At 40.3% G+C, this 23,458-nt stretch overlaps 1 protein-coding gene across 2 annotated transcripts in view; it reads left to right on the forward strand.

Annotated features, from left to right (window-relative positions):
- The window catches only part of LOC122813500 (putative ferric-chelate reductase 1), a 948,313-nt gene that overhangs the window by 429,167 nt on the left and 495,688 nt on the right, over window positions 1–23,458 (forward strand). For both annotated transcript variants that reach the window (XM_044085846.1, XM_044085847.1), the window contains exon 5: window positions 15,972–16,128. In XM_044085846.1, the coding sequence (XP_043941781.1) occupies window positions 15,972–16,128 (157 nt within the window). The remainder of the gene's footprint in view (window positions 1–15,971; window positions 16,129–23,458) is intronic.

The raw sequence follows: 23,458 nt of genomic DNA on the forward strand, positions 1-23,458 counted from the left end.
TAAACAAACTGAAACACTGTTAAGTGTTTTACTTGCTTTTAGACAATGGGCAGACTGTACATCAATACCCTGATTGGGAACAAGCGTTCTCCAGCAGGGTATTAACGTACAAGTAATGCCCACTGAGAAGAACAAGTCCGCTGCTTTACAGCAGTTTATCCAGCTACTGTGGAGCTCAGACTGAGGAAATGGAATGGCAGTCATTATTTTACATTTGCTAAGTGGCATTTTTGCTGTTTAGCAAGTGTAAAATAGAAAAAAAAGAAGACAGAAAAGTACATGTATGTGTTTATGTATGCGTGTGTGTATGCGTGCATGTCAGTGCGAGTGAAAGAGCAATTATTTTACACTCACTAAGTAACGCTTTTGCTGTTTAGCGAGTGTAAAATAAAAAGAGAAAAAAATAAAATGCAGCATGTGTGTGAGAGTGTATGCATGTATGTAAGTAAGAGAGAGAGAGTGATCATATGTGTGTATCTGTTTCTGTCTGCATGTATGTGTGAATGGGTGCATGACAGCAGAGACTGTGTGTGCGTGTGTGTGTTTGTGTGTGTGTGTGTGAGAGAGAGAGAGAGAGAGAGAGAGAGAGGGAGATCGATGGAGAGAGTGAGAGAGAAAGGGAGAGTGATGTGTGAGTGAATGCATGTATTTAAGCAGAGGAGACTGCCTGTGAGAGAGATCGAGAGAGAGTGAGACTGAATGTGTGTATGGAAGCAGCTGGAGACTGAGAGACTAAGAAAGAGGGTGAGACAGATCTTGTGTGAGTGAATGTGTGTATGAAAGCAGAGGGGACTGTGTGTGTATGTGTATATGTATGTGTGTGAAAGCAGAAGAGACTGTATAAGTGTGTATGGGAGAGAGAATGGGCTGTATGTAAAATTGTTGTGTTTCACTGCTTACATTTTTTTAAGCACTATATTATTTTTTATATATGTTTGATGTAAAATGCTTCCTCCAACACCATTAACATATACTACAGCAAGTTTGAAACAGTAGGCAGAGGAAATATTTTGCATTAAAATATATATAAAAAAATAAATAAGCAAGTAAAACACAATGATTTTACAGCAAGCACATTGTCTAAATGCAATAATGCCCTCCAGGGAGTGTGTTAATGTGTAATTAATGCCCTTCCAGGGGTGTAGAGGCTCTCTGCCTGTGGTGTTGGGACTCATAACACCTCTGGTTGGGTTTTAATTGCACATTAACACATACCCTGTCAGGCATTATTGTTTGCATGTCATGCTTTGATCTTGCTGAAGGAAACCAGCTTGTTGTAGATGCTGGTTTATTTGACTTGGGATCCATGTTAGCTAAAAATAATAAATATCACTTTAAATCTATACCGTTTGTCAGTAAATCATTCACAGATTGAGAAAAATATTACAGTCAGGCAGAAAAAGCATTAGCCATATTTTGGAATCATTGGATATATTTTAAATAATATACAACAATCCCAGAACAAATCAACCCCTGGGAATAGAAATATGATCCCTAAGACTTCAACATTTTTTATGATATAAAATCAAAAATCAAATGTACCAGATTTCAATTCTTTTTGACAAATATGCAAAATCTACAAACTAATGTACAAACAAAATTTGTAGCCATTGTTTCAGTCTAATAGACTATCATTCAACTCTGTCAAGACCATTGTCCAAGGTGACCATTTTGCTGTAGGACCTAAACCGGGACACTTAAGCTGCAGACTATTAATAGGCCTACAGCACTACAGTAATCCCTGCATCTTACATGTGGAACACATGCCTTGCAACACTAAATTTACATGGCAGTTATGTAACTTGTATTTCTCATGTCAAATATCACAAATTATCTCTGATAAGTTAATGGGACAGCATTTTTTTTAACTCATACACTCCAAAGGAGCTTTGGAAGTTTGTACTGTAACTTCCAATGGGCGGAACCTAAGCCTTTTGACAGAATCAAATTATGTCCTCATATTTCAAACAAATGTTCATATCTCTGGAACCACAGGAGTTATGAAAAAATGTATGAATGGAAAACTCTTCAGCACAAACCATTTTTATAGTGCTAGTATTCTTTAAGTTCTAGGTCTTAAACCAAATTTTAAGTCACAGTAAACACAACAGTAACTATTACTTTTGTAATATTTTGTAAACAACTTACAAGATCTCAGCAACCACTCAAGTTACACACATACTGTCAGCAACATTTTATTCATCTACCTGAGAGCTTTCATATGAGGCTAAGGAGTTCTGTATGTTTTACTTGGCTGTTGAGATATTTAGAAAAATGTGAAAATTAGATCTGTATAAATTAATATCATAAAAACAACAGTTAATATCCATTTACCTGCACTAGCTAGAGGTCAGATATTAATGTAATTGAGTTTCCCATTGTGCACGCTTTAAAATTAAATCTTTTAAAACATTGTACATAGCATGGTTTTGGAGTTATTATTGCAAATATTAGCAAGCAATATTTGACACCTAGAGGCGTCCGTAGGAGTTAACTGCAGATGCACCTGGAGGCTTTACTCGGATGTAATGAGTTAAGTTCCAAAGGATCCAAAGATTTTTTTTCTGTTGTTTTGTTTTTTAATACCTCCTAGTCTAATTAGCTATTAAGCTTAATTCTGATTGCTACTATATAAATCCATGGCTGAACCTCTCACGTGTCAACCAGGAACTCTTCTTACCTTCCTGTTCAACACCGGATCTTATTAAAAAAAGGAACGTAAAACCTTTCTATTTAGCAAAAAGTGAACTTCTTAAAAGACTTTCATTAAGTGACTCCTTACAAAGAAAAGGATTTTACTGACACAATAACATATAATACAATCTCAAGCGGAGTTATGTTTTGCCATTCATGCCCAACTGGAAGTCTATCAAAGAGGTTGCATGCTGAGCAGTGGTTCTGGTATCTCCCATGAGCGTGTTTTAAATTTCTTGCTTTGAACATTTTTCCAGTAAGCAGTGAAACAAAATGTATGGACCAATAATGACAAAACTACCCAATTCAGAACATTTTCATCATAAAAGTCTACTCAGACTTCTCTCAGTCAGTAAATATGCACAATCTCTTCAGAAGTAAAAGACATCTAAATAATTCCACATTAAAGAGATCTGTAACTAATGAAGTGTGTTGGCCTTTTGTGCCACTAGATGAAGCTAAAAATTGAGTAGGTGCTGCTTTCACTAATCTTTTCAGCAGTCACACTAGTAAAACAATAGCTGTTAACCTGAATTGAACATTTGTTGAGCACCACATTCACTAATACATTGTTCAAACACCTGATCACCAACCACTTCATCAGAGTCTTATTGCTCAAGCTTTACTGACTAAACTAGCTTCTAATTAAAAAAAAAAAATATATATATATATATATATATATATATATATATATATGTATAGGTTCCGTTCAGAAGCTCGAAATACTGAAATCTTGAATTTCAGTATTTCGAGCCCAAGAAGCTGAATCCACATAATAGCAAAAGTTTAGAAGCGCGAAATTTAAAATCTCGAATACCGGAGGTTTTGAATTTCGAGCTTCTAATGTTCTGCTATGGTCATGTATTCAGGTAAGTGTGTGTGTGTGTGTGTGTGTGTGTGTCTGTGTGTGTGTGTGTGTGTGTGTGTGTGTGTGTGTGTGTGTGTGTCTGTTAAGGGGTTTGGGTAGGGGCTGTGGTGTGTATCAGTGTGTTTTGTTGCTGTGATGTGTGTCTGTGAAGAGAAAGTAGCTTGTGTGGTGGTGTTTTGTGTGTGTTTGTATGTAGTGCGACCTCGGTGTGAGACTATATATATTATATGTACATGTGTGTGTGTGTGTGTGTGTGTGTGTGTGTGTGTGTGTGTGTAACTTACTCTGGGGTTTGATGGCATTAGTGGCATAGTTATATTACTTTCAGAGTACAGAGGTGGTAACTTCATGGGGGTAGAAGGGTGGCAGTCTAGTTGACCACATTAAAAGCTTGTGTTCAGAACACTTGAAAGAAAACAAAAGCTGAATAAAAGCCTGGTATACACCTCAAGCGAAAAAAAAATGAAAAGACCAATGGTTAGACCACAGCTGAAGATAAAAATGGAATAATCCACGTCAGGAAATAAATCACTTGCAGCTTCACAGTAGTGCCCTTTATAAAACCACTCTTTGTTGTATTTGACCGTACTGTGTTCTGACTTTGATAAAGTGGTCAGTGGTCAGCAATCAGATGTACCATATTATGTTAATATTTATCTTAGTATTCAGTGAATGCTTGAAAAGTAGAGGAAGTTATGGTATACATCCACCCTGTTTGAATCAGTAGCCATCTATACCAAAATCAAGCCCTCCGCAGAATTCATAAATAAGTAGTGCTGGCAAAGTGCTGTGCTACACAGTTAAACTTCTACCGTGTTATGGAATGGGGTTAACATGGAAAGGTAGTCATTTGAACTAAATGTTATTGCACTTAGGTGCAAATGTATTTAGTTTAGGTGTATATATCTAGCCGCTTTCCATGACGCACTGAATATAATAACAAAACCCACAATTGTGTTGTGTATGACTTCATCATTGCTGTTTAGTTATGAGCCCTAGGGGCCCATCTCATGTAATAAACCCACCTTACAGCAAGGAGCAGGAGTGTGCAAGACCTCTTTTGTAATCCTACTTTGCATAACAGACACATACCCTCTTTGCTAATGTACCGTCAGCAATTCATGTTTCATTCGACAAAGCCTCTGCAGTGTTGTACTTGCTGTGTTGTACTTGCCATTGATTCAGATAATTGCTGTAATGGATAAAGCTGTAGTGACCCCCTTCTCTGCTAATGTGTTTTTCAGCAAACAGCAGAGAGTACCATACTAGTGCTGACACAGAGAATTGTCCCTCTATGCTCTTAGCAAAGAGCAGTACTTGTGAGGTATACCAGCCATAGAGTCCCATACAGCACAGGCAAACTTGCTAACACACATTACCTTGCTTCCCCAGTGATGCTGCCAAGAACCTACCAATGGGAGCATGCAGAGTACCACAGACATAAATAATGTATGTGATTTGTTTGTGAATTGCAGTCATTTAAGCCTACATTGTACAGCACTGCAGTGCAAGTCTTTGAGTACTGTAGAGCATTTCTTACCAAAGTTACCGCTATAGCTATTTGATATGGGAAGCTGTGCAGTCCATTGCTGACTTACATAGTAGTGCTGTTAGGCAGCACAGAGCTACCTACCAACCCTGAGTAATGTGTACCAGATATTCCTGTGTGCCATTGCAGAAAGCTAGCCAGTGACTTTCCAGCCCCTTGGAGTACAGAGTTTCAGGTATTTGAATCACTGTAGTTCCTCAGCATCATTCTAAAGGTAGCTTACAGAGTACATTTATGATTGTCTGCAATGTCTAAGAATAATACGACCTGTCTTTTCAAGTCATTCCCATGGGAGTAATAGAGCATTTGTCTGTGATTTATTATTTGCTTGATATCTGTAACACATCTAGCTTTTTTTTTTTTTTTTAATATTGATCTATTCCAGTCCACAATTATGTATGATTACAGTTCACTTGGTTTAATGTCAAATGCTCATTTGTTTAACCAGGTGAACTATAATGACATCAGTTCGTGGAAGTATCTGTCTGTGCAATTACTAGTATGATCGACATAGGTAAGTTGTTTGTTATAGAGCTTGAAGGTTTTGTGCGAGTGAGTATGTGTGTTGAAGTTAGAGTAAGGGTTAAGTAAGGGTGACAGATTTAGTGTTTGCTTGAGTGTTTGTTTTTTAGGGTAAGAGTACTGTGGAAGAGAGAGAGAGAGAGAGACAGGTGAGTGTTCAAGCTAACATATGTAGTGATAGTATTACAGAAGGGGTTTTCTTATGTTAAGGTGCACAGTTAGGATTACCATGCATTGCATGGCTGGAGCTGGGGGGATGGGGTGAACCAACATGATCCTCCTTAGTAATGCATGCTAATCTTAACCCTAAGCATGCACCCTTCCGTAAAAATCCCATTCTGTAACACTACCACTTTTCTGACAAACTTGAACTGAATGTATATGGTAGAGTTATGGTTAGTTCATCAGAAAAGGAATTGTTTTTTGTATACTGTGTCAATAATTTGTGTCAGTATGATAAATTATTGACATGTTTTGGACAGTGTGGTCAGTGATGATCATTTAACATGTTGACTATTCATGATATGATCATATGTAGTCTAACTATGCTTTTAATTGTGGACAGACAAGAGGTTGGGAGTTGGCAAAATGGTAACGGTGTTTACTTCACAGACAAAAGTACAGGGCTTGATTCTCACCCAGGAAAATTGGCCAAGCTTAAAATGGTCTACAAAGACGGCTAACCTAGTACATACCTACCTATAAACATCCTACCACAAGCTGTGTGCAACATTGTCAGAATTCTAGAATTACCTGTAGCAGATTTATTATTATTCATACGTATAACACACAACAATAGTTTGGCCTTATCCTTGTCTCAGCTGTTGAAGGCCCTTTCAGTACTTACTAATTAACCTGTGGAAAAAAAATGACAGACTTTCCAGGAAAGATTTCACTGTCTTTATAAAAGTCTTTGACACTGTCCAGCAGCTTCACCTTTTTAAGCATTTATAGGTTCATAGGCTCATAGAAAGGTATTAGGTAGTCAGTATACAGACCATTACAAGCCCACCCAACAAGCAGTACTCAAAAATCTCCTCCAGCCTCAAGGAGGGGTACATAAGGTAGATCAGTGGAGATGTTGACAGTACCAGTCCAAATATCTAGATTTACCTTGAGGGTGGTAAGTGTTCTATTCTGCTTAATATGCAGTGGAAATTTGTTTCTCAAATTGGGGAATATGTTGGGATATGTATCTATCATGCAGTCTTGTCTTTTGTGTGTTGATGAAGGTTTAGGTTCCTTAACTGCCTATAGGAGGAGCCATTTGTTCTGCAAAGGAATGGGAAATTAAGGATGGTCAAATCTTTCATGGATTGAAACGCTAGACACAGCTCACCATGGAAGACTCTAAAGATGTTTAAGTTAACCACCCATCATTTATGAAAAGAATATCCCCAAGGGACAATTCATACGAACTAGTAGAATGACCAGCAATGATGAAGTGGCCCTCAAGGAGTTTGAATTTATAACAGAATTGTTCCAAAACAAGGGATATGATGGGAAATAGCTAAGGGATTTGGGGCGTTTATATCACGTTATCGAAATCTTACTACATCGAATCACTAAAGGTCGCCTCTAGTGATCGATGTAGTAAAACATCGAATAACATTTAAAAAAAACGAAACAAACAAAAATAAAAACTAACTAGCGTAGGCAGGGGAGCAAGCCCACCTGCACCCCCCATGTGGGGGGCTGCAACCCCCCATACCCCCCTACTTAAATATTCCAACTCCGAGACCGCACTACATTGAGGTGAATGGAAATGTCTCCCTACGGAGATTTCTGTTTACCTGCACAATGTTCTGCGCTTTCGATGTTGGTGTGCCGACAATATCAGCTTCTATATTGTTGGCTTTCGACATCGTGAAGTAGACCCGGATTTGGGGGGAGATATATATGGAACAAATGGTATACTCAATACTCACCTATATGAAAATATCCTTTTTGTTTGGCATAAGGTTCAGCTAGATGGGAAGAAGGGATCAGTTTGTACTTTAGATATGATAACAGATAGTGTTGGAATAAGAAAAATTGTTGAAAACAAGTGGAACATTTTAGAGGGTAACAACAAGTTATTTAAAGTAGTAGGTATTAAACCAAGTTTTGTGTATAAAAATAAATTTGGAGAGTTTATTACAGACTGACCGCACAAGGTATACCATGAATATTTTGTATACAGTTAAGATGTTTTAAGTGTTATAGTTGTAATTTTTGTAGATAAATTCTAGAAGGTCCTTTTGTGTCATTGCAACATTTACCTTACACTTTGAAAGCACAGCTTTCTATGGAGGTATGACCGCTTGAGACTTATTCGAAAGAATGAGGGAGCACCATATGTATAGTATAAAAAAGAGAGACTTGAATAATGCTCTTTTTAAACACACTTTAGAATGTACAGAATATAAAAAGAATCATTTAGAATAAAAAGAAACTTTCTGGCAGACTAAATTAGAGGCTGACAAAAAGCAGGTTTAAATGTAACTATTAGTATTGTGTTTTTTTAAGAGATAGAAGGTTAAAGTTGTATTCATAATAATGTTTATGATTGTTTATGATGGTTGATGTATTTTTTATTATGTTTTTATTTTTTATGTAGTTGGTGTATTCAATTATATGGTTTTATCGGTTAATTAAATAATTGAACACTTAATGAAGGAAGTTTAGAAGTTTAGTTTAAAAGGGGTGTTTATAAATGAAAACTGTGTTCTGAAGAAGTCTGTAGACGAAAGCATTGAAATAAAGTTTGTACCCTAGTTCTGTGGTTGTTGTGCCTGCTTCCATTGAGCCTTTATTATGCCATCAGATCCAATACCTTTTTTTGGTTTTGGTAGACTCGCTAAGATGCCAAGGACAATGAGAGGGCTACTGGCCTCTCTGGATAACTGGGTATCTTGTTGCCTTTGATCTTTTTTAGTTAGGAATCTCTGAGTGTGCTAAATCTGAATGAAAACAAATACTTGCCAAAAAGGGCATTATGTTCAATACTATAATAAAATAACAAAAATAACCAGTTAGCAATCGATTATGTTCAATACCGGATCTGTTGAGAGATGAGTAAAAGTGAAATTGACTAGTGTGGATCTAGAGGAGATACTTTTGGAAATTAAAACACCAAATCCAGAACGGACAACTTCCAGCAGGCAAAAAACTCAGACCATAAAATATTTTTTAGTGCTTTCATTCACTTTATTACCGTGAACGTCTTCTCCTAGTATTTTTGGAAATTAGATGATCCAGACATAAGACTTTCAGAACTACTGTAGAGACATTATGTTCAAAAATGAGGACTTTTTAACAGGAATGTACAGATAACTTTCAGCAGTGCCTTATTGGGGGGGGGGGGGGGTCATCTGAATGGCATGATGTAGAAATTCTTTATTTATGAAAATTAAATAAGCTACATTTTTTCATGTTTCGCTTGAGACAGTAGTTTAGCTAGAATGAGAAGGCTAGGGCAAGAGACAAAGCAGAAGGGCTTGCTAGCCATTTCATCCCAAGGTGGTACATACTAATGCAGCTTACAATGACCACAGCTTGACAGCCAATTATTGAAAGCAGTTATCCTGACTATGAATGTTGCATCATTCTGGGTGATGGCAAACCACTACTTATGACCTGTATTTCTTATCTCAGTCACATGCATAACAAGCAAAATTGTATCCATCTGCACGCCCCTTTGGGTAGAGTACTTAATGTCATTCACCCTGACTTGTACCACTCTAAGTCATAATTATATTTGCCAGGAGGGAAGAATTTAAGAGCCCTTGATATGTCCTAGATCCTTGCTATAGAGAGACAACAAACAATCACCTTGTTTTTCTCCATCCTGATACAGTGGCTTCCATATGCTTGTGAATTTTTTCAACTAATACTGAAACATTTCTGTGTATGGATACAGTCTCATTGGGCCTTATGGGCTTAGAGGTATGTGAGGAATGCAGGCTGTGGTTGTGTGGGATGAAGGTGGTTGTGTTGCTTTTTAAACTAATGGCAAAGATGTTTCATCCTTTGCGTGGAAGGCTTAGGCAGTGTTAATTAAATAGCCTCAAAGTTGGAGTAGTGAGGGTGATCTGTGCCATAGGTGCATGTGTTTTGCTTTCTAAATGTGTTTTGAATTGAGAAGGTTGCCTCCAAGTTCAATAAATATTTAAACCTCTCAAATATTGAGTAACTGAGATAAAAATAAGGTGTTTCTGGTAAGCATGAGAAAGTTGTTACACCACCTGAAAATATGTAGTGCTCTCAGGTTGGCTACAGAAATAACAAGAGCCGAGTGAGATTCTGTACAGCCAGTTTGATTGAAAACATATGATAAAACTGAGTAGCTTAATATCCTGCTCCTGCTGTAACAGTAAGACTGAAGTATATAATGGGGTGGTAATATGAGATGTGACTAATGAATACAAGGCTAAGACAATCATAGTTTGGTACTAGGCTATCGGCCCTAAGGCCTATGCAAGCCTAGCCATAACAATTCCCTGGAAATTTCTTCCCACAATATTTACTTCTCTGGGCCCCTGTCTAGCAGGGTGACTGACATGATCCCCAGGGTGAATTTCCTATCTCCCATCCAATCAAAAGATCTCATAGGTTAGTACTAGGCTAACTGTCCTTGTGGGCCATTTTAAGCCTAGCCAATTACCCCACGTGAGAATCAAACCCTGTACCTTGTGTCTACAAGGTAAACACCTTAACCGTTATGCCATCCTCCCACCCCAGCATTGTAGATCCATTTATCTACTTAGTCACAGGCATCACTGGAAAAGGAATACTTCTTCTCATGCTTGGCATTTCACTGGCCACTTCTATGTCTTATAGTAGCTGCAACAAGCTGCAAGTTCTTTAAAATAAGGCCTGTATGTTTATATTTCAGTGTTCTCAATCAGAAAATTGTTGTTAAAGCTGAAGAGTTAACCACAGAGCTCACACTGTTTCCTGCTCTTTTCTATACAAAATGTTGGTGTGAATAACCTGAGACGTACCTCCCTGGACTACATGAAAAGAGACACGGAAGAGCTCTCTGATCATGTAGCCCAGACTGGTATGACCCTGACCCTGAGTGGCATCCTTCCCTCACCAAGAATGATACCTCAGTATAAAGAAAAAGTGATCAATTTCAACAATTGGCTAAGCTTCTGGTGTCATTCAAAGGGGATCCAGTGTCTGTCAGCCTGGGATGACATACTCAACAAGCCGCGTTGCTTCGCAAGAGACAGCTTGCACCTGTCACCCCTAGGCTTTCAAATACTGGCCAAGGCTCTTGCTGCCCCCATAGTGCCTTTATTAGGCAAGGCTCAAAAGTCAAACCCACCTCCGTAAACAGCACAATTAACAAAAAACTGAGGGTTATGGTACTCAACGCCAGGAGTTTAAATCTCAAAATGCACAAGCTCAAAGCACTCCTCAGTATGGAGAATGTCGACATCTGTGCAGTAAATGAAACCTGGTTCAAGGCTCCAGAGAGCACCCCAGCACTACCAGGCTACAACTCATACCACATGTTTCGGCCACAGAACACTGACCGAAACACAAAAGGAGAGGGTGTATCCATATTCATCAAGGATATCTACACCTCCAGGTTAGTGGAGCAGCATGATACCTCTGAGATCATCCATGTGCAACTAACATTGGGCAAATCTGCAATGCAAATTTTGGCCTGCTACAGATCACCCTCCATGACCCAGGACCACCACTCCACCTTTCTGGAGACACTGGAAAATACGAAGGTCCTACCGAACACCCTTATATTGGGCGATTTCAATTACCCTACCATTAACTGGGAAAACTACTCAAGTACAAACTCCCAGGCCCAGTGCTTCCTGGAATTCATCAACTCAAATGCCCTGGATCAGCTGGTAAACTCCCCTACCAGAGGTGAAAACATATTGGACCTGGTCATCACCATCATGGGCGACAGGTGTTCCACACCGGAGGTCAACCCGTGACTGGTTAGATCAGACCATAAACTAATCACTCTGGATGTCCACACCCCACCACCACCCCCAACTAAGGAAACCAAAGTAAAAATGTTTTCTAAAACTTCACTTTACTTAAGATAGAGGCGGTAAGTTTTACAACCGCCACACTAAAGGATAACGCTGCCCAAGATGCAGAAACCTTTACAAATGCAATCTATGAGCACCTACAAGGATGCATGGATCATGCCATCCCTAGCAAAACCAAGACTCATTCCTCTAAGAGAAGGAAACCAGTCTGGTGGACCCCTGCCATAAACAGGCTATACAATAGAAGGAGGAAACTAGTTCAGAAAAAAAGCAAATCCCAAGAAGGAAAGATATCCCTGATCAGTATCAGTAAGAAACTAAGGTCTCTCATAAAATCATCCAAAGCTAACTTCGAAAGAAAAATAGCCAAGGATTCAAAAGATAACCACAAAGCCTTTTTTAGCTATGTTAAGAATGTAAGTGGCAACTCGCAGATATGCACTGAACTAGTGCAAAATAGCACAAAATATACTGAACCTACTGATATTGCCAACATCCTGGCAGATAGATTCAGTGGAAATTTCACCCTCCTCTCACCCCCAAAAGGGCCCAGAACAATACTGGAAAAGTGTAGTGTCCCAGAAATCACAGACGCACAGGTGAAAACAGCCCTTTCAAAAGCCAAAAACACAGCATCAATGGGGCCAGATGGTGTCCCAGGCTGCGTCTTGCACGAACTACAGAATGAACTAACCCCCCACCTAAACACACTGTTCAACCTCAGCCTCTCCACAGGCTACATGCCCATAGAATGGCGCACAGCAATGGTTATTCCACTCCACAAATTAAGGGCCACAGCTGTCCCTGGTAACTATCGCCCCATAAGCCTGACTAGCCTGGTCTGCAAGGCTATGGAGCATATCATCATGGAACTCATTAACAAAGACATTGGGAACCTCCAAACACTTGACCCGACCCAGTTCGGCTTTGTTAAGGGCAGATCATGCCTACTAAACCTGGTTGAATTCTTCAGACAGTCACCAAGGCCATAGACAAGGGAAAGGTTGTTCACACAGCCTACTTTGACCTCGCCAAGGCTTTTGACAGCATTCCCCACTCGGGTATTACAGAAAAACTCACCAGCCTGAACATAAACCCCTTCGTCACAAGATGGGTTGCCAACTGGCTTACAGACAGAACTCACACAGTAATAGCGGGCTTTAGGTCCGACTCTAAACCAGTCACAAGTGGTGTCCCACAAGGCTTGGTCCTGGGACCCTTACTGTTTGGCATATACTTCTCAGAAGTACAGGCAAACACAGGAGGACTATGGCTAACCAAGTTCGCTGATGACTGCAAACTGGGAGCCATAATTGACTCTCCAACTGACCTGGAGATTCTCCAAAAGGGCCTTACTGAGACGGACACCTGGTGTCAAAGTCATGGCCTCAAGCTAAATGCCAAAAAATGCATAGTCATCCCATTTGGGAAAAAGAAAACACCCACAAATTACCACATAGGTGGCAGCCAGCCCCCTTAATACAGAAGAGGTAATAAGAGATCTGGGGACCCAGGTAGATAGTAATCTCTCCTTTGACAATCATATTGCCAAAGTAGTTAGGAAATCCTTCTATGTGGCCCATCTAATTACTAAAGGGTTCACATCTTAAATAAAGAGGTTATAGTGCCCCTCTACTCGTCACTCATCAGACCCATCATAGAATACAATGTCCCATTTGGGATGTACCTCACAAGACACTTCCAACAGCTGGAGAGACCACAAAAGTACCTCACCAAGAGGATTACTGGCCTCAAACATATGTCCTATGCAGCCCGACTGAAAAACTCCGTCTGTACTCAGTGGCATATCACTTACTCAGAGGTGATCTCTGCCTGACTTACAAAGCCATGTCCAACTCAGAATTGGACATGCTCCACCTAAAGAAATCCAAGTCACTGCGAACCATGCGATCTAGTGAGCTATACCTCACCACAACAGTAAATAGAACATGCTGGAGGGATAGATTCCTGTCACAGAGACTCCCCATGCTTTGGAACAAATTTACAAACTACATTAGGCAGAGCCCCTCACTAACACTCTTCAAGAGAAACCTTGATGAGTGGATGAGTAGCAGAAAATACACCCCTGGGATCACTTCATTGGCTCTGCTTGACAGAAGATCAGTTAATTAATCAATGGGGCGGCGAAAGCCGACACACTCTGCTGGGCTTATAAATGTCCCCGGGCAGATAGCCTCGTACCTACCTATGAACCTATGCATCTTTGTCCCAGTCTTGGCTCTTTGATCAAACATTAAACCTCAGCTTTCAATATGTGTGTATCTAATTCTTATCTTTCATCTTGCTGTCCCCTAACTACATGCAGTAATTCTTCAACAAAACCTTTGTAGTCACAAATGATGGAACTTTCTGTCCATGACATAGTGAAGCTTGCCTAGTTTGGCTTAGTTTAAATCTACTCTGTCCATGCACCAACTGCATGTAGTGGGCCTAGGTGGCATTTTCTTGATCACAGTATGAATCAATCATTGCTCTTGAATTTTTAATTTTTACTCTGTGACTTTGTTTAGTTTATCAGGGACTTCCACATAAATGGTGTAGTGTGTGTGTGTGTGTATGTGTGTGTGTGTGTGTGTGTGTGTGTGTGTGTGTGTGTGTGTGTGTGTGCGCGCGCGCGCGCGACGATACATGCATGTACACATACATAAACAATGTACTGCAACATATTATTATATATACTGCAATTTATTAATATATATATATTTGTGTGTGTGTGTGTGTATGTATAAACATATACATGTATTTATATTTGAATATGTGTGTGCGTATGTATCGCATGCAAAGTTATGGATGCCTGTCACTTGGATGAATTTCCATTTTGGTGAAAGAGAAGTCAGTGTGTTCAATTGACTGAAAGCCCATTTCATTGAATGACCATTTGAATGGCAGTCCATTTCACTGAATGTTGCATAGCCACATATAGTTTGGTAATACAGACGTAGAATGTTTAGAAGTATTTGAAAACATTTTAAGTGGTGATTATCATTTATACACAATCACTGCTGATGTGGTTTTCTATTTGAATGCTGGCCGTGGTTCTCACTGAGTGATATTTTCAATTTTCTCCAGAGTTGTGCAACCATGGAATTAGTATATTTGAGTAAGGGGGTATCAGGGATTTGTCCCCAATATGGGTGCAAAAAATCTTCAAGAAACATGTTCCCTTGGATGATTTTGAATGCTTGATGTCACTTGTAATGTGATTACACTGTGTTTCATTGAAATGACCTTACAATCAGTTTAATGTACTGAAATGACTTTTAGTGAAATGATCATGCAAACAATTTTTCTACAGATGAATGCAACACTGGGAGTAAGAATACAAAAGTGTTTTGTGCTGTGATTGTCTTATTCAGCTTTCTCCACTTTTTTGTTACTGAATTGCAGTTGTGCTATTTGCTGAGAAATACAATGAAATGTCATAGCAGCAGGGTTTGACTTTTGAGAAATGAAGATTATGTAAAGCTGGGTTACCAGAAGCTTCTGAAAAATTCTCTGTTGGTTTATTACAGATATTGCTATTGCAGTCACTGGAGTAAAGGAATAAAACTGAAGTTGGAGAATAAGCCTTGTTTATTTATTGCTGATAGGAATTAATATTGTCAGCAAACGATTTTTTGGGTGGCTGTAAGTAACTGGTAAGGTAATATTTTTCAGTGTTTAGTGCTCTGATCTCCCACAAACATGATGTACAGTATCTCATTATGCACCATTTATAGTCCCACCTATAATACTGTAGTGAATTGAAATGGAACTGAGCCCATGTAATTACTCAACACAGGCTAGGAGTGGAGCAGGGCCGGCCATCACTACTAACATCTATGTACACAATGAACACAGACTAGAAGGAGAGCAGGGTCAGTTGTCACTACTAACATCCACATATACAATGAACACAGACAAGGAGTAGAGCAGGATCGACCCTCACTACTGACATCCATGTACACAATAATTCCTTCCAGGCATGAATCAGTAGTAAGCAAATGTGTGTTTATCTCTGTGGAGGTCAGACAGCAATTATGATCACGTTAACCTTATTAGGATACATGGTATGGTGAAGTGGTCAGATAGTGATATTGTGAATAAAATATAGTAGAGTTTTCTGGATACTGAGGTCACTAGTGGATTTGGATAGTCATATCAATATTTTGCAGATACAGTAATGTTTGCAGGATGTTTGTAGGAGCTTTGTCCAACACAGTTGAATTAAATATGATCAAAAGGTTGTCTTGGCAGTTTTATTTTGGAGGAGGTATACAAGTTTTCCTTTGGATGTGTGGAAACAGAACATTCTTTTTTGTGTTTACAGAACAACATTACTTCAGAGTTATGATGTGTTCTGGAGTAACATCAAAGGCCCAGTAATGAAGAGAGCTCGTGTCACTGATCCTGCTGCTACGACCAGTGCCTCTAACACAGCTGCCACAAAGACGTTGGTTTCTTCCAGTAATCCTGTGAGTGATAATGTAAGTGATGTGAGTGTATGGACAGTGGGATTGTTCCATCTCTATTCCAGTATGGGAAGGACTCCCTTGTGATTGTACTTTTCAGCCAGGTTCATCTAGCTGTAGCTCTACTGAACAGAAATGATGGATAACTGCATTCTAAGTGTTCTAAATGATGGATAACCGCATACTAAGTGTTCTAAAAGATGGATAACCCCATTCTAAGTGTTCTAAATGTTGGAATGTTTCCTTGAGACAGTTTAAAAATGGCAATAAGTACCAGGACTTATGAGACTGTTACGTCTTCCTGAGATGTAGTAGCCTGGGGCAGCTGCTCATTTCAGACAGCAGCATTGGTTATGTTCCAGATTATTCTTTTTTACTCAAACTCTCCCCTTTCTTTGTGGCTTAAAATTATTTTTTTGCAGTGTTTCTAAGAGAATTAAGGATAGATAGCGCAATAATAATTACTGAACCAACCTGCACTATCCTCTTCTTCACTTCGTAGACCAGATGCACTGTTTCTCTGAAGAAATAAGCAGCTTGCACCTCCTGAACCACTGCTATATTTTATTTCTTACTTAAACAATGTTATATCCACCTATGTAAAAAAAGTCATGCTATGACAATCTCAGAGTGAAATGATCATTTTTCTCCATCTCCTTCTCTTTGCAAAGCCATTTATGTATTTTCAGACTGGTACATGCAATAACTCAGATTCCATATTTGAGAGTTCATATTACACCCTTTTTGTCATTATGTCAGGGCCTTTCTGTAGATCTCAAAGCACAACTCCATCCTGGTTTTATATACATAGTCTTGCTTATGTTTTGGTTGATATGAAGAGGTACATGTGATATCATTTCACAAAAGTTGTGCTTCAGTTTTTATGTTGTCTTGTTGCAAGCCTGTCTCTGTATTTCAGAGTTCTAAACTAGCATTAACTTGCAAAATAATAATTCTGCACAAAAAAAACAAAACAAAAAAAACAGTGAAATAGACAGAATAGGCTATACAAAATTAATGCCTAATAATAGTAAAATGAAGTACTTCATGTTAATGCATATTTTCTATATATTGTGTATTTTGTATCAATATTTGAAGTTTAGTTTTTTAGACTTACATCACTGAGTTACTTTGGGGGTACAAGGGCAGCACCAAGTTCTTGTGAAGTCATTTAGCTGATCAAAGCCCAACTCTCCTTAAATCATAGGAAGTTCAAGGTTGTAGAGTCTTGTGACCATTTGTACCTTGCCAGATCCCACTAGACTTTACCTTTCTTTTCAAGGAGGGTTATGTCATACTTACCCGGGATGAGTTTATGAATAAACATCCAGTTTTGCAGGTCCTATTTGAAGGAAGATAATAAGTCACACATTGAATTATCTGCTGGGGCAGTCTGTTCTAGAGATTAAAGAAATACTGAGTAACAAATCTCTCTCTCCACTTGTGGGACACTCATTGCTCAGCAGGCAAAGCATAGGTCTCTTCTGTGAAGCCTGTAAGACACAAAAAAGAGGGACAGTGGTTCTAGTCTTTTCTGATATATTATGCCTAAGATCCTCTTTGTTGGGAACCTCTGTGGTCTTTCCAGCTGTCTTATTCAACTGGTGATGTCCATCCCAAAGAGAGCATTGCTTTCTATAATTGATCTGATCAGTGCTGAATACAAGGGAACAATAACCGTTTTTGATTTGAATGATATTCATGTGGCAGTCAGCTGCACCAGGTAGAATGTTTTCCTGAAAGAAGTTTCTACATGGTGGTCAAAGGAGGGGAAATTATCAACCCAGGTTCCCAAGTTCCTAAGTGCATTTTCATTTTGAAGTAAGGTATTGTCAATGTTGTATTCTGCAGGGATGGTTTGTCTGCCAAAGTGACAATGTTCATTTTTAGTATTTAATTTAAGCTCACTTTCAGTACACCTGCCATTTATAAGAGTAAGTTCTTGCTGGGGTGAGGAGATTGACAATGACTCACAGTTTGCAGTCATCTGCATACTTGATTAGCCATATACTTTTAGTATGTAGGTCAGAGAGGTAAATATCAAACAGATATGGTCCCAGAACTGAGTGCTGTAGAACCCCACCTGTCACCTTCATATTCTCTGATACTGCCCCTGCCAGGTACCTTCTAGGTTCTCTCTTAATTTGCTAGCCATCTTACCGCATAAGGATTTATTTGTAACACAGTGAGTTTATTAATTATGCTAGCATGTGGGATGTTGTCAAGTGATTTAGTCATATCAAGGTAAACTATGTGTACAGTATAACCACTGTCAAAAATTCGTGTTATATTACCTTGTCAAAGAAGTTAACCAGATTCATTAGACAGGATCTAACTTTTACAAAACTAAATTCCTGTGGATTTAGCCAGATGAGATTTTTAATGTCAGTGTTAATCAGGTCTTTTATAATGTATTTCATGGCCTCACAAATGAGACTTGTCAGGCTGATAGTTTATGGGTCAGTAATAGAGACACCGTTATGGGGTGGAGTCACTAGTGCTGTACACTAGACTGTGTCTGTAGACAGGCTCCATTGAAATAGCTTTTGTAGATTTCTACCTGGTCATGTTTGGTACCGTGTATCAAACAGATATGTTATCTGGCCCCATGGAGGAAGTGTTTTTTGTCTTGAACAGCACTTTCTGTACATGTTCTTTAGTGGGAGGGGCTGTTTGAAAGCTATAGGGGTTGTAGGGTTTTGGATATTTGTCTTAAGGGTGAAATTTGCACTAAATTTGTTTGCTATGATATTAGCAATGTCCACTGGTTCTGAATTGGTTTTGTCATTTAACATAAGTTCTGTATATTGTTAAGTGTTGTTTTCTAACATAACTAAACAAGGTTTTATAATTGTCCATGGCTTTAGATGTCAACCTGTGATGTCCTTCTATTCATATGCTGCTGTATCCATAACATAAGTGAATCTGCCTCTGGTCGACTCTTGTACATCCAGCCATTATTCAAAAGATAGATACTACTGCTAGGATGCGTGCGACATCCCATGTCTCTTTCTGTATGTTGGTCATAAACAGACGTCAGGTACAAAACAGATGTCAGCATGCACCTACCTCAGAATTTTTCTGCTGCCTGTGTGACTGCCAGCTTCGGTTGTTGCTCCTTTGGAAAAGTGAACTTGTCTTATCTGATTTCAGATAAATACACCATAGTTTGTTCTTTTTTTTTTTTTTACCTTTGCTACCACATTGGGGTTTAATATCAGGTAGAAAGGGCAAGTGTAGGTGTGGAAGCAAGGCAAATTCCACATAAAGATTTGCATGAGCTCTGCCTCTTTTGCTTAGGCCAAGAACACGACCACACTACTTGTACTATTTTTCAGGCCTTCATCCCCAAAACCCTCCAAAGTATCTTAGCAGTATTAAATCTGTATTTAGAGAATCAGCGACTCAAACGCTTAGCTAAAGTTATGGATCCAACTTCCCGTTCCTCGGATGTGCCTCCAGTGAAAAAGGCCAAAAAAATCAAGGCCTGAACAGACTTCTGCGCCCTCTCTTCCTGTCGTTCCTCTCGAGGCCAGTGAAGGCACGGAGTCTGAGCCAGAGTCCTTGGACCTTCCTTTGGCTGGTACCCTGGAGGAAGCCACTAAAGAAGCCGAGAGCACGTCCCAGAGAGAATCACAGGCATCTGGATTGGTTGCCGAGGGTGAACCTAGGCTCATCATTTCCGAGGGCCCGCATGGGGTCTCTCAAATTCTAGTTAGAGAGGACATTCACACAGACATTGTGGAGTGCCATCCTACATCCAGCCCTTTGACTCTTCACCGTATCTCTGAGACTTCAGCTTTGGAGTCATACAAAAAGCAAAAGCAAAAGACCAAACACTTTGCTCCTTCTCCAACGCCTGCAGCCTCTGAACAGCTTCCTGACTGGCAGACCTTCACCCAAGGCCTTCTAAATGTCTTCCTGGCCTTACACCAGACCCCTACTTTGTCAACCACTAAGGGTAAGCTTGTCCAGGAAGTCTCTTCTGAAGTGGAGAATTCATCAAGGGATGAATCCCTCACTTACACATCCCAAATTGGTTCTCTTTGGGGTATGCATCACCAGAGGAGGAGTCCAATGGCACAGATTCTCCTGGAAAAGATATTACCTTCAGGGAAAGTATTTCTCAAATGAAAGAATTTTTCAAGTGGGACAGCAGTTGGGTTACTGAGACCCAAAAGAGGTATTATGACCTTTTACAAATGGACTCACCTAACCCATCTGCTGTTCTCCCAGTGCACCCGGCCTTTTTGGATGCCTTTCTGGCTGCTTCCAAAAACTGAGATTCCCAGCCCCCTGCACCCATACACCCTGGCAGTTTCTACAAAGTCCCTGAGGATTTAAAATTCCTTTACAAAGCTCCTTCTGCAGACCCTTCAGTCATTACTGTGGCTGCAGACAAAACTTCTAAGTTACTCCCTTCCACCTCCCTCCTGCCCACTGACAAGGAGAGCAGGTTAATGGAGCTCCTAGGAAAAAAGTCTACACTTCTGTTACCTTAGCAGTGAAGGCCATTAACTAGCAGACACACATGGCCAAATACCCCCTGGCTCTGTTGGCTGATGTAACTAAACAATTGGGAGACCTCCTTGACTCACTAGACAGGGCACAAATATCTACCTTTTTGAATTCCTGCACTCAGGTAACCAAGCACTCTGTCAAGTGCAGTTATGATGCAATAGAGGCCTCATCCAGGGCTGTGCCTTGGGGTCTGTTATCAGGAGATACTCCTGGCTTAGGTTGCAGCCTCTTCCTGATTACATCAAGTCAGAACTCCTTAATGTACCCCTTGACAACAAAAATGTATTTGGTTTAGCTGCTGCAGACCTCTTCAAGGACCTTCGAGAGAAGGGCAAGGAACTACAGGATCTGAAACACATCTTTGTCTCACCAGCTCAACACTTCCAAAGAAACTACCCTACCTAAACAATCTTTGTGAGAAAACCTGCCAGACAAATGCCTACCAAAAGCAAGAAGGATTCCAGATAGCAGCCCTGTTTTAGGTCTGCTCCTGCTCCCAAACAACCCTTTAAAAGCAAGCCTGTAGCCTGTGTCTACGAGGTACTGGATCCAGACAACCCACTTTCCATGCATCTCTCTTTCTGCCTCCTTCCAGACTTGGAATCAGGTTACCCAGGACTCTTGGATCCTCTCTGTAATAAAACAGGGATATTTCATGACATGGGAGACCAAACCTACCCCCAAAGGCATTTCTCAACCCCCTCGAGAACAACTGGTTTTCTTTCCACAGGTTCTTCAGGAACTCCTCATACAAGGGACTATCCAAGAAGTCCTTCCACATGTAAGATGATAGGGATTTTACTCTATGATATTACTGGTCCCCAGGAAAGAAGATCCCTAGAGACCAATCCTGGATTTGTCCCATCTCAACACCTTCCTGTAAGTTCCCTCCTTTTGGATGCTTACCCTCCCTACTCTTCTTTCCCTGATCCTTCCCCAGACTTTCTTAGTATCCTTGGATATAAAAGAAAACTACTTGCACATCCCAATCCATCCTCTCTTCAGGAAATTCCTCCACTTCTCAGTGGGTTATGCACATTTTCTATTCTGTGCTTTGTCATTTGGTCTCTCTACGGCCCCAAGAGTGTTTACAAAATGCCTTCCACAAGTCATGGCCTTTGCCAGGACAAGAGGAATCCAGCTTTTCCCCTACTTTGACAATATCCTCTTTCATGCCCCATCAGCCCCAATGCTCCTACAACACCTGGACATCACCATCTCCCTCTTGAGAAGTCTGGGGTTCACCATAAATCTAAGCCATCCTTGGTACCCTCACAGGATCATGTGCTCATGGGATGCTGCATCCTAACAGGAAACATTATGGCTTGTCTTCCCCCAGAGAAAATTGTGGCCCTCACGTCTTACTTCAAGGAGTTATTACCTCTCAAAGCTCTGTTGGCCAGGGAATTTTTCATATCCTGGGATTCTTGGCATCAACCATACCATACCCATGGTACCCCTGGCAAAGCTTCACGTGAGAAAGTTTCAATGGTACTTGAAAACAACCTGGAAACAACATTTACAGCCCCTGAAGTACATGGTCCCCATGCTACCATGTCTTCTAAGAGAGCTGAATTGGTCAATAGCCCAGATTCAAGCCAACCCAGGCCTACCCCTATAAATCCTTGCCACCCAAGCAGGTCCTCTACACAGATGTATCGGACATAGGGTGGGGAACAACCTTGGAAGAATGGAGAGTGAGGAACCTATAAGCTCACACTTAACTGAAAGAGCACATCAAGATCAAGGAGATGAGAGCCCTGATACCGGCCTTACAAATGTTCAAACATCTTCTCCTACCAGGCATGCTGAGGTGGTTCACAGACAGTAACACTGTGCCGTACTACATCGACAAATGGGGAGACAAGGTCTTACTTCTTGTGCAGGCTGGCCCTGCAAGCATGGGAAATAGCCTTGGAGAAACAAGTCAACATCCAAGCCATCTACATACCTTAAGCAGACAATGCGATGGTAAATTCCTTAAGCAGGACCATGACACTGTCCTACAAATGGATGCTAAACAGGGATGTGTTCCTGGATCTGGTCCATCAATGGGGTATTCTGGATGTGGATCTGTTTGCCTCCCCCATGAACAGACAGCTTCCAACCTTCTGCTCCAGGGTGCCACATCCTGAAGCATGGAGTGTTGATGCCCTCTCATTCCCTAAAAAGGGGATGTATGCTTATGCATTCCTCCTTTCACTCTCATTCAAAAAGTTCTGCTGAAAATTTAGAAAGAACAACCTCAAATCTTGTTGGTGACATCCTATTGGCCAAGGCAGCACTGGTCCTCCCTGTTACGACATCTAGCCAAGGGTAATTACCATAAGTTACCCCACCCGATGGACCTGTTCACACAGGGGAAGGAAATGCTCTTACACTCCCATCTGTCCACTCTGAACCTTATACTGTGGGTGATAGGGCATTGATTCCCTTCAGACACCTATACACAGAGGAGATGCTTCAGGTTTTGCAGGAGGCCAGAAAACCAACTACCAGAAAATCATACCTTTCAAAGTGGAAGAGAGTCTGGTGTCAAAAACTTAACATACAACCACTGATAGAAGAACCCCCAGTGGTCTTTTCCTTCCTGTGTGAATTGATGATTTCTGGATTTTCTTATTCCTCCATCAAGACACATTTATCTGCCATCTCAGCATGCCTGCCACTCACCCCACCTTTGGCTTCAAGGTTGGAAGTCAAACTCTTCCTAAAAGTGGTTCTGCACCTCAGACCTCCAAGGAAGCCCATCCACCTCCTTAGGAGCTAAATTTTGTACTGAAGAAGTTGACGCTGCCACCTTTTGAGCCAACCAAGGACTGCT

The sequence above is a fragment of the Protopterus annectens genome, chromosome 10.part0 (genome assembly GCF_019279795.1).
Source record: "Protopterus annectens isolate FY-2018-M chromosome 10.part0, PAN1.0, whole genome shotgun sequence".
NCBI classification, from domain to species: Eukaryota; Metazoa; Chordata; order Ceratodontiformes; family Protopteridae; genus Protopterus; species Protopterus annectens.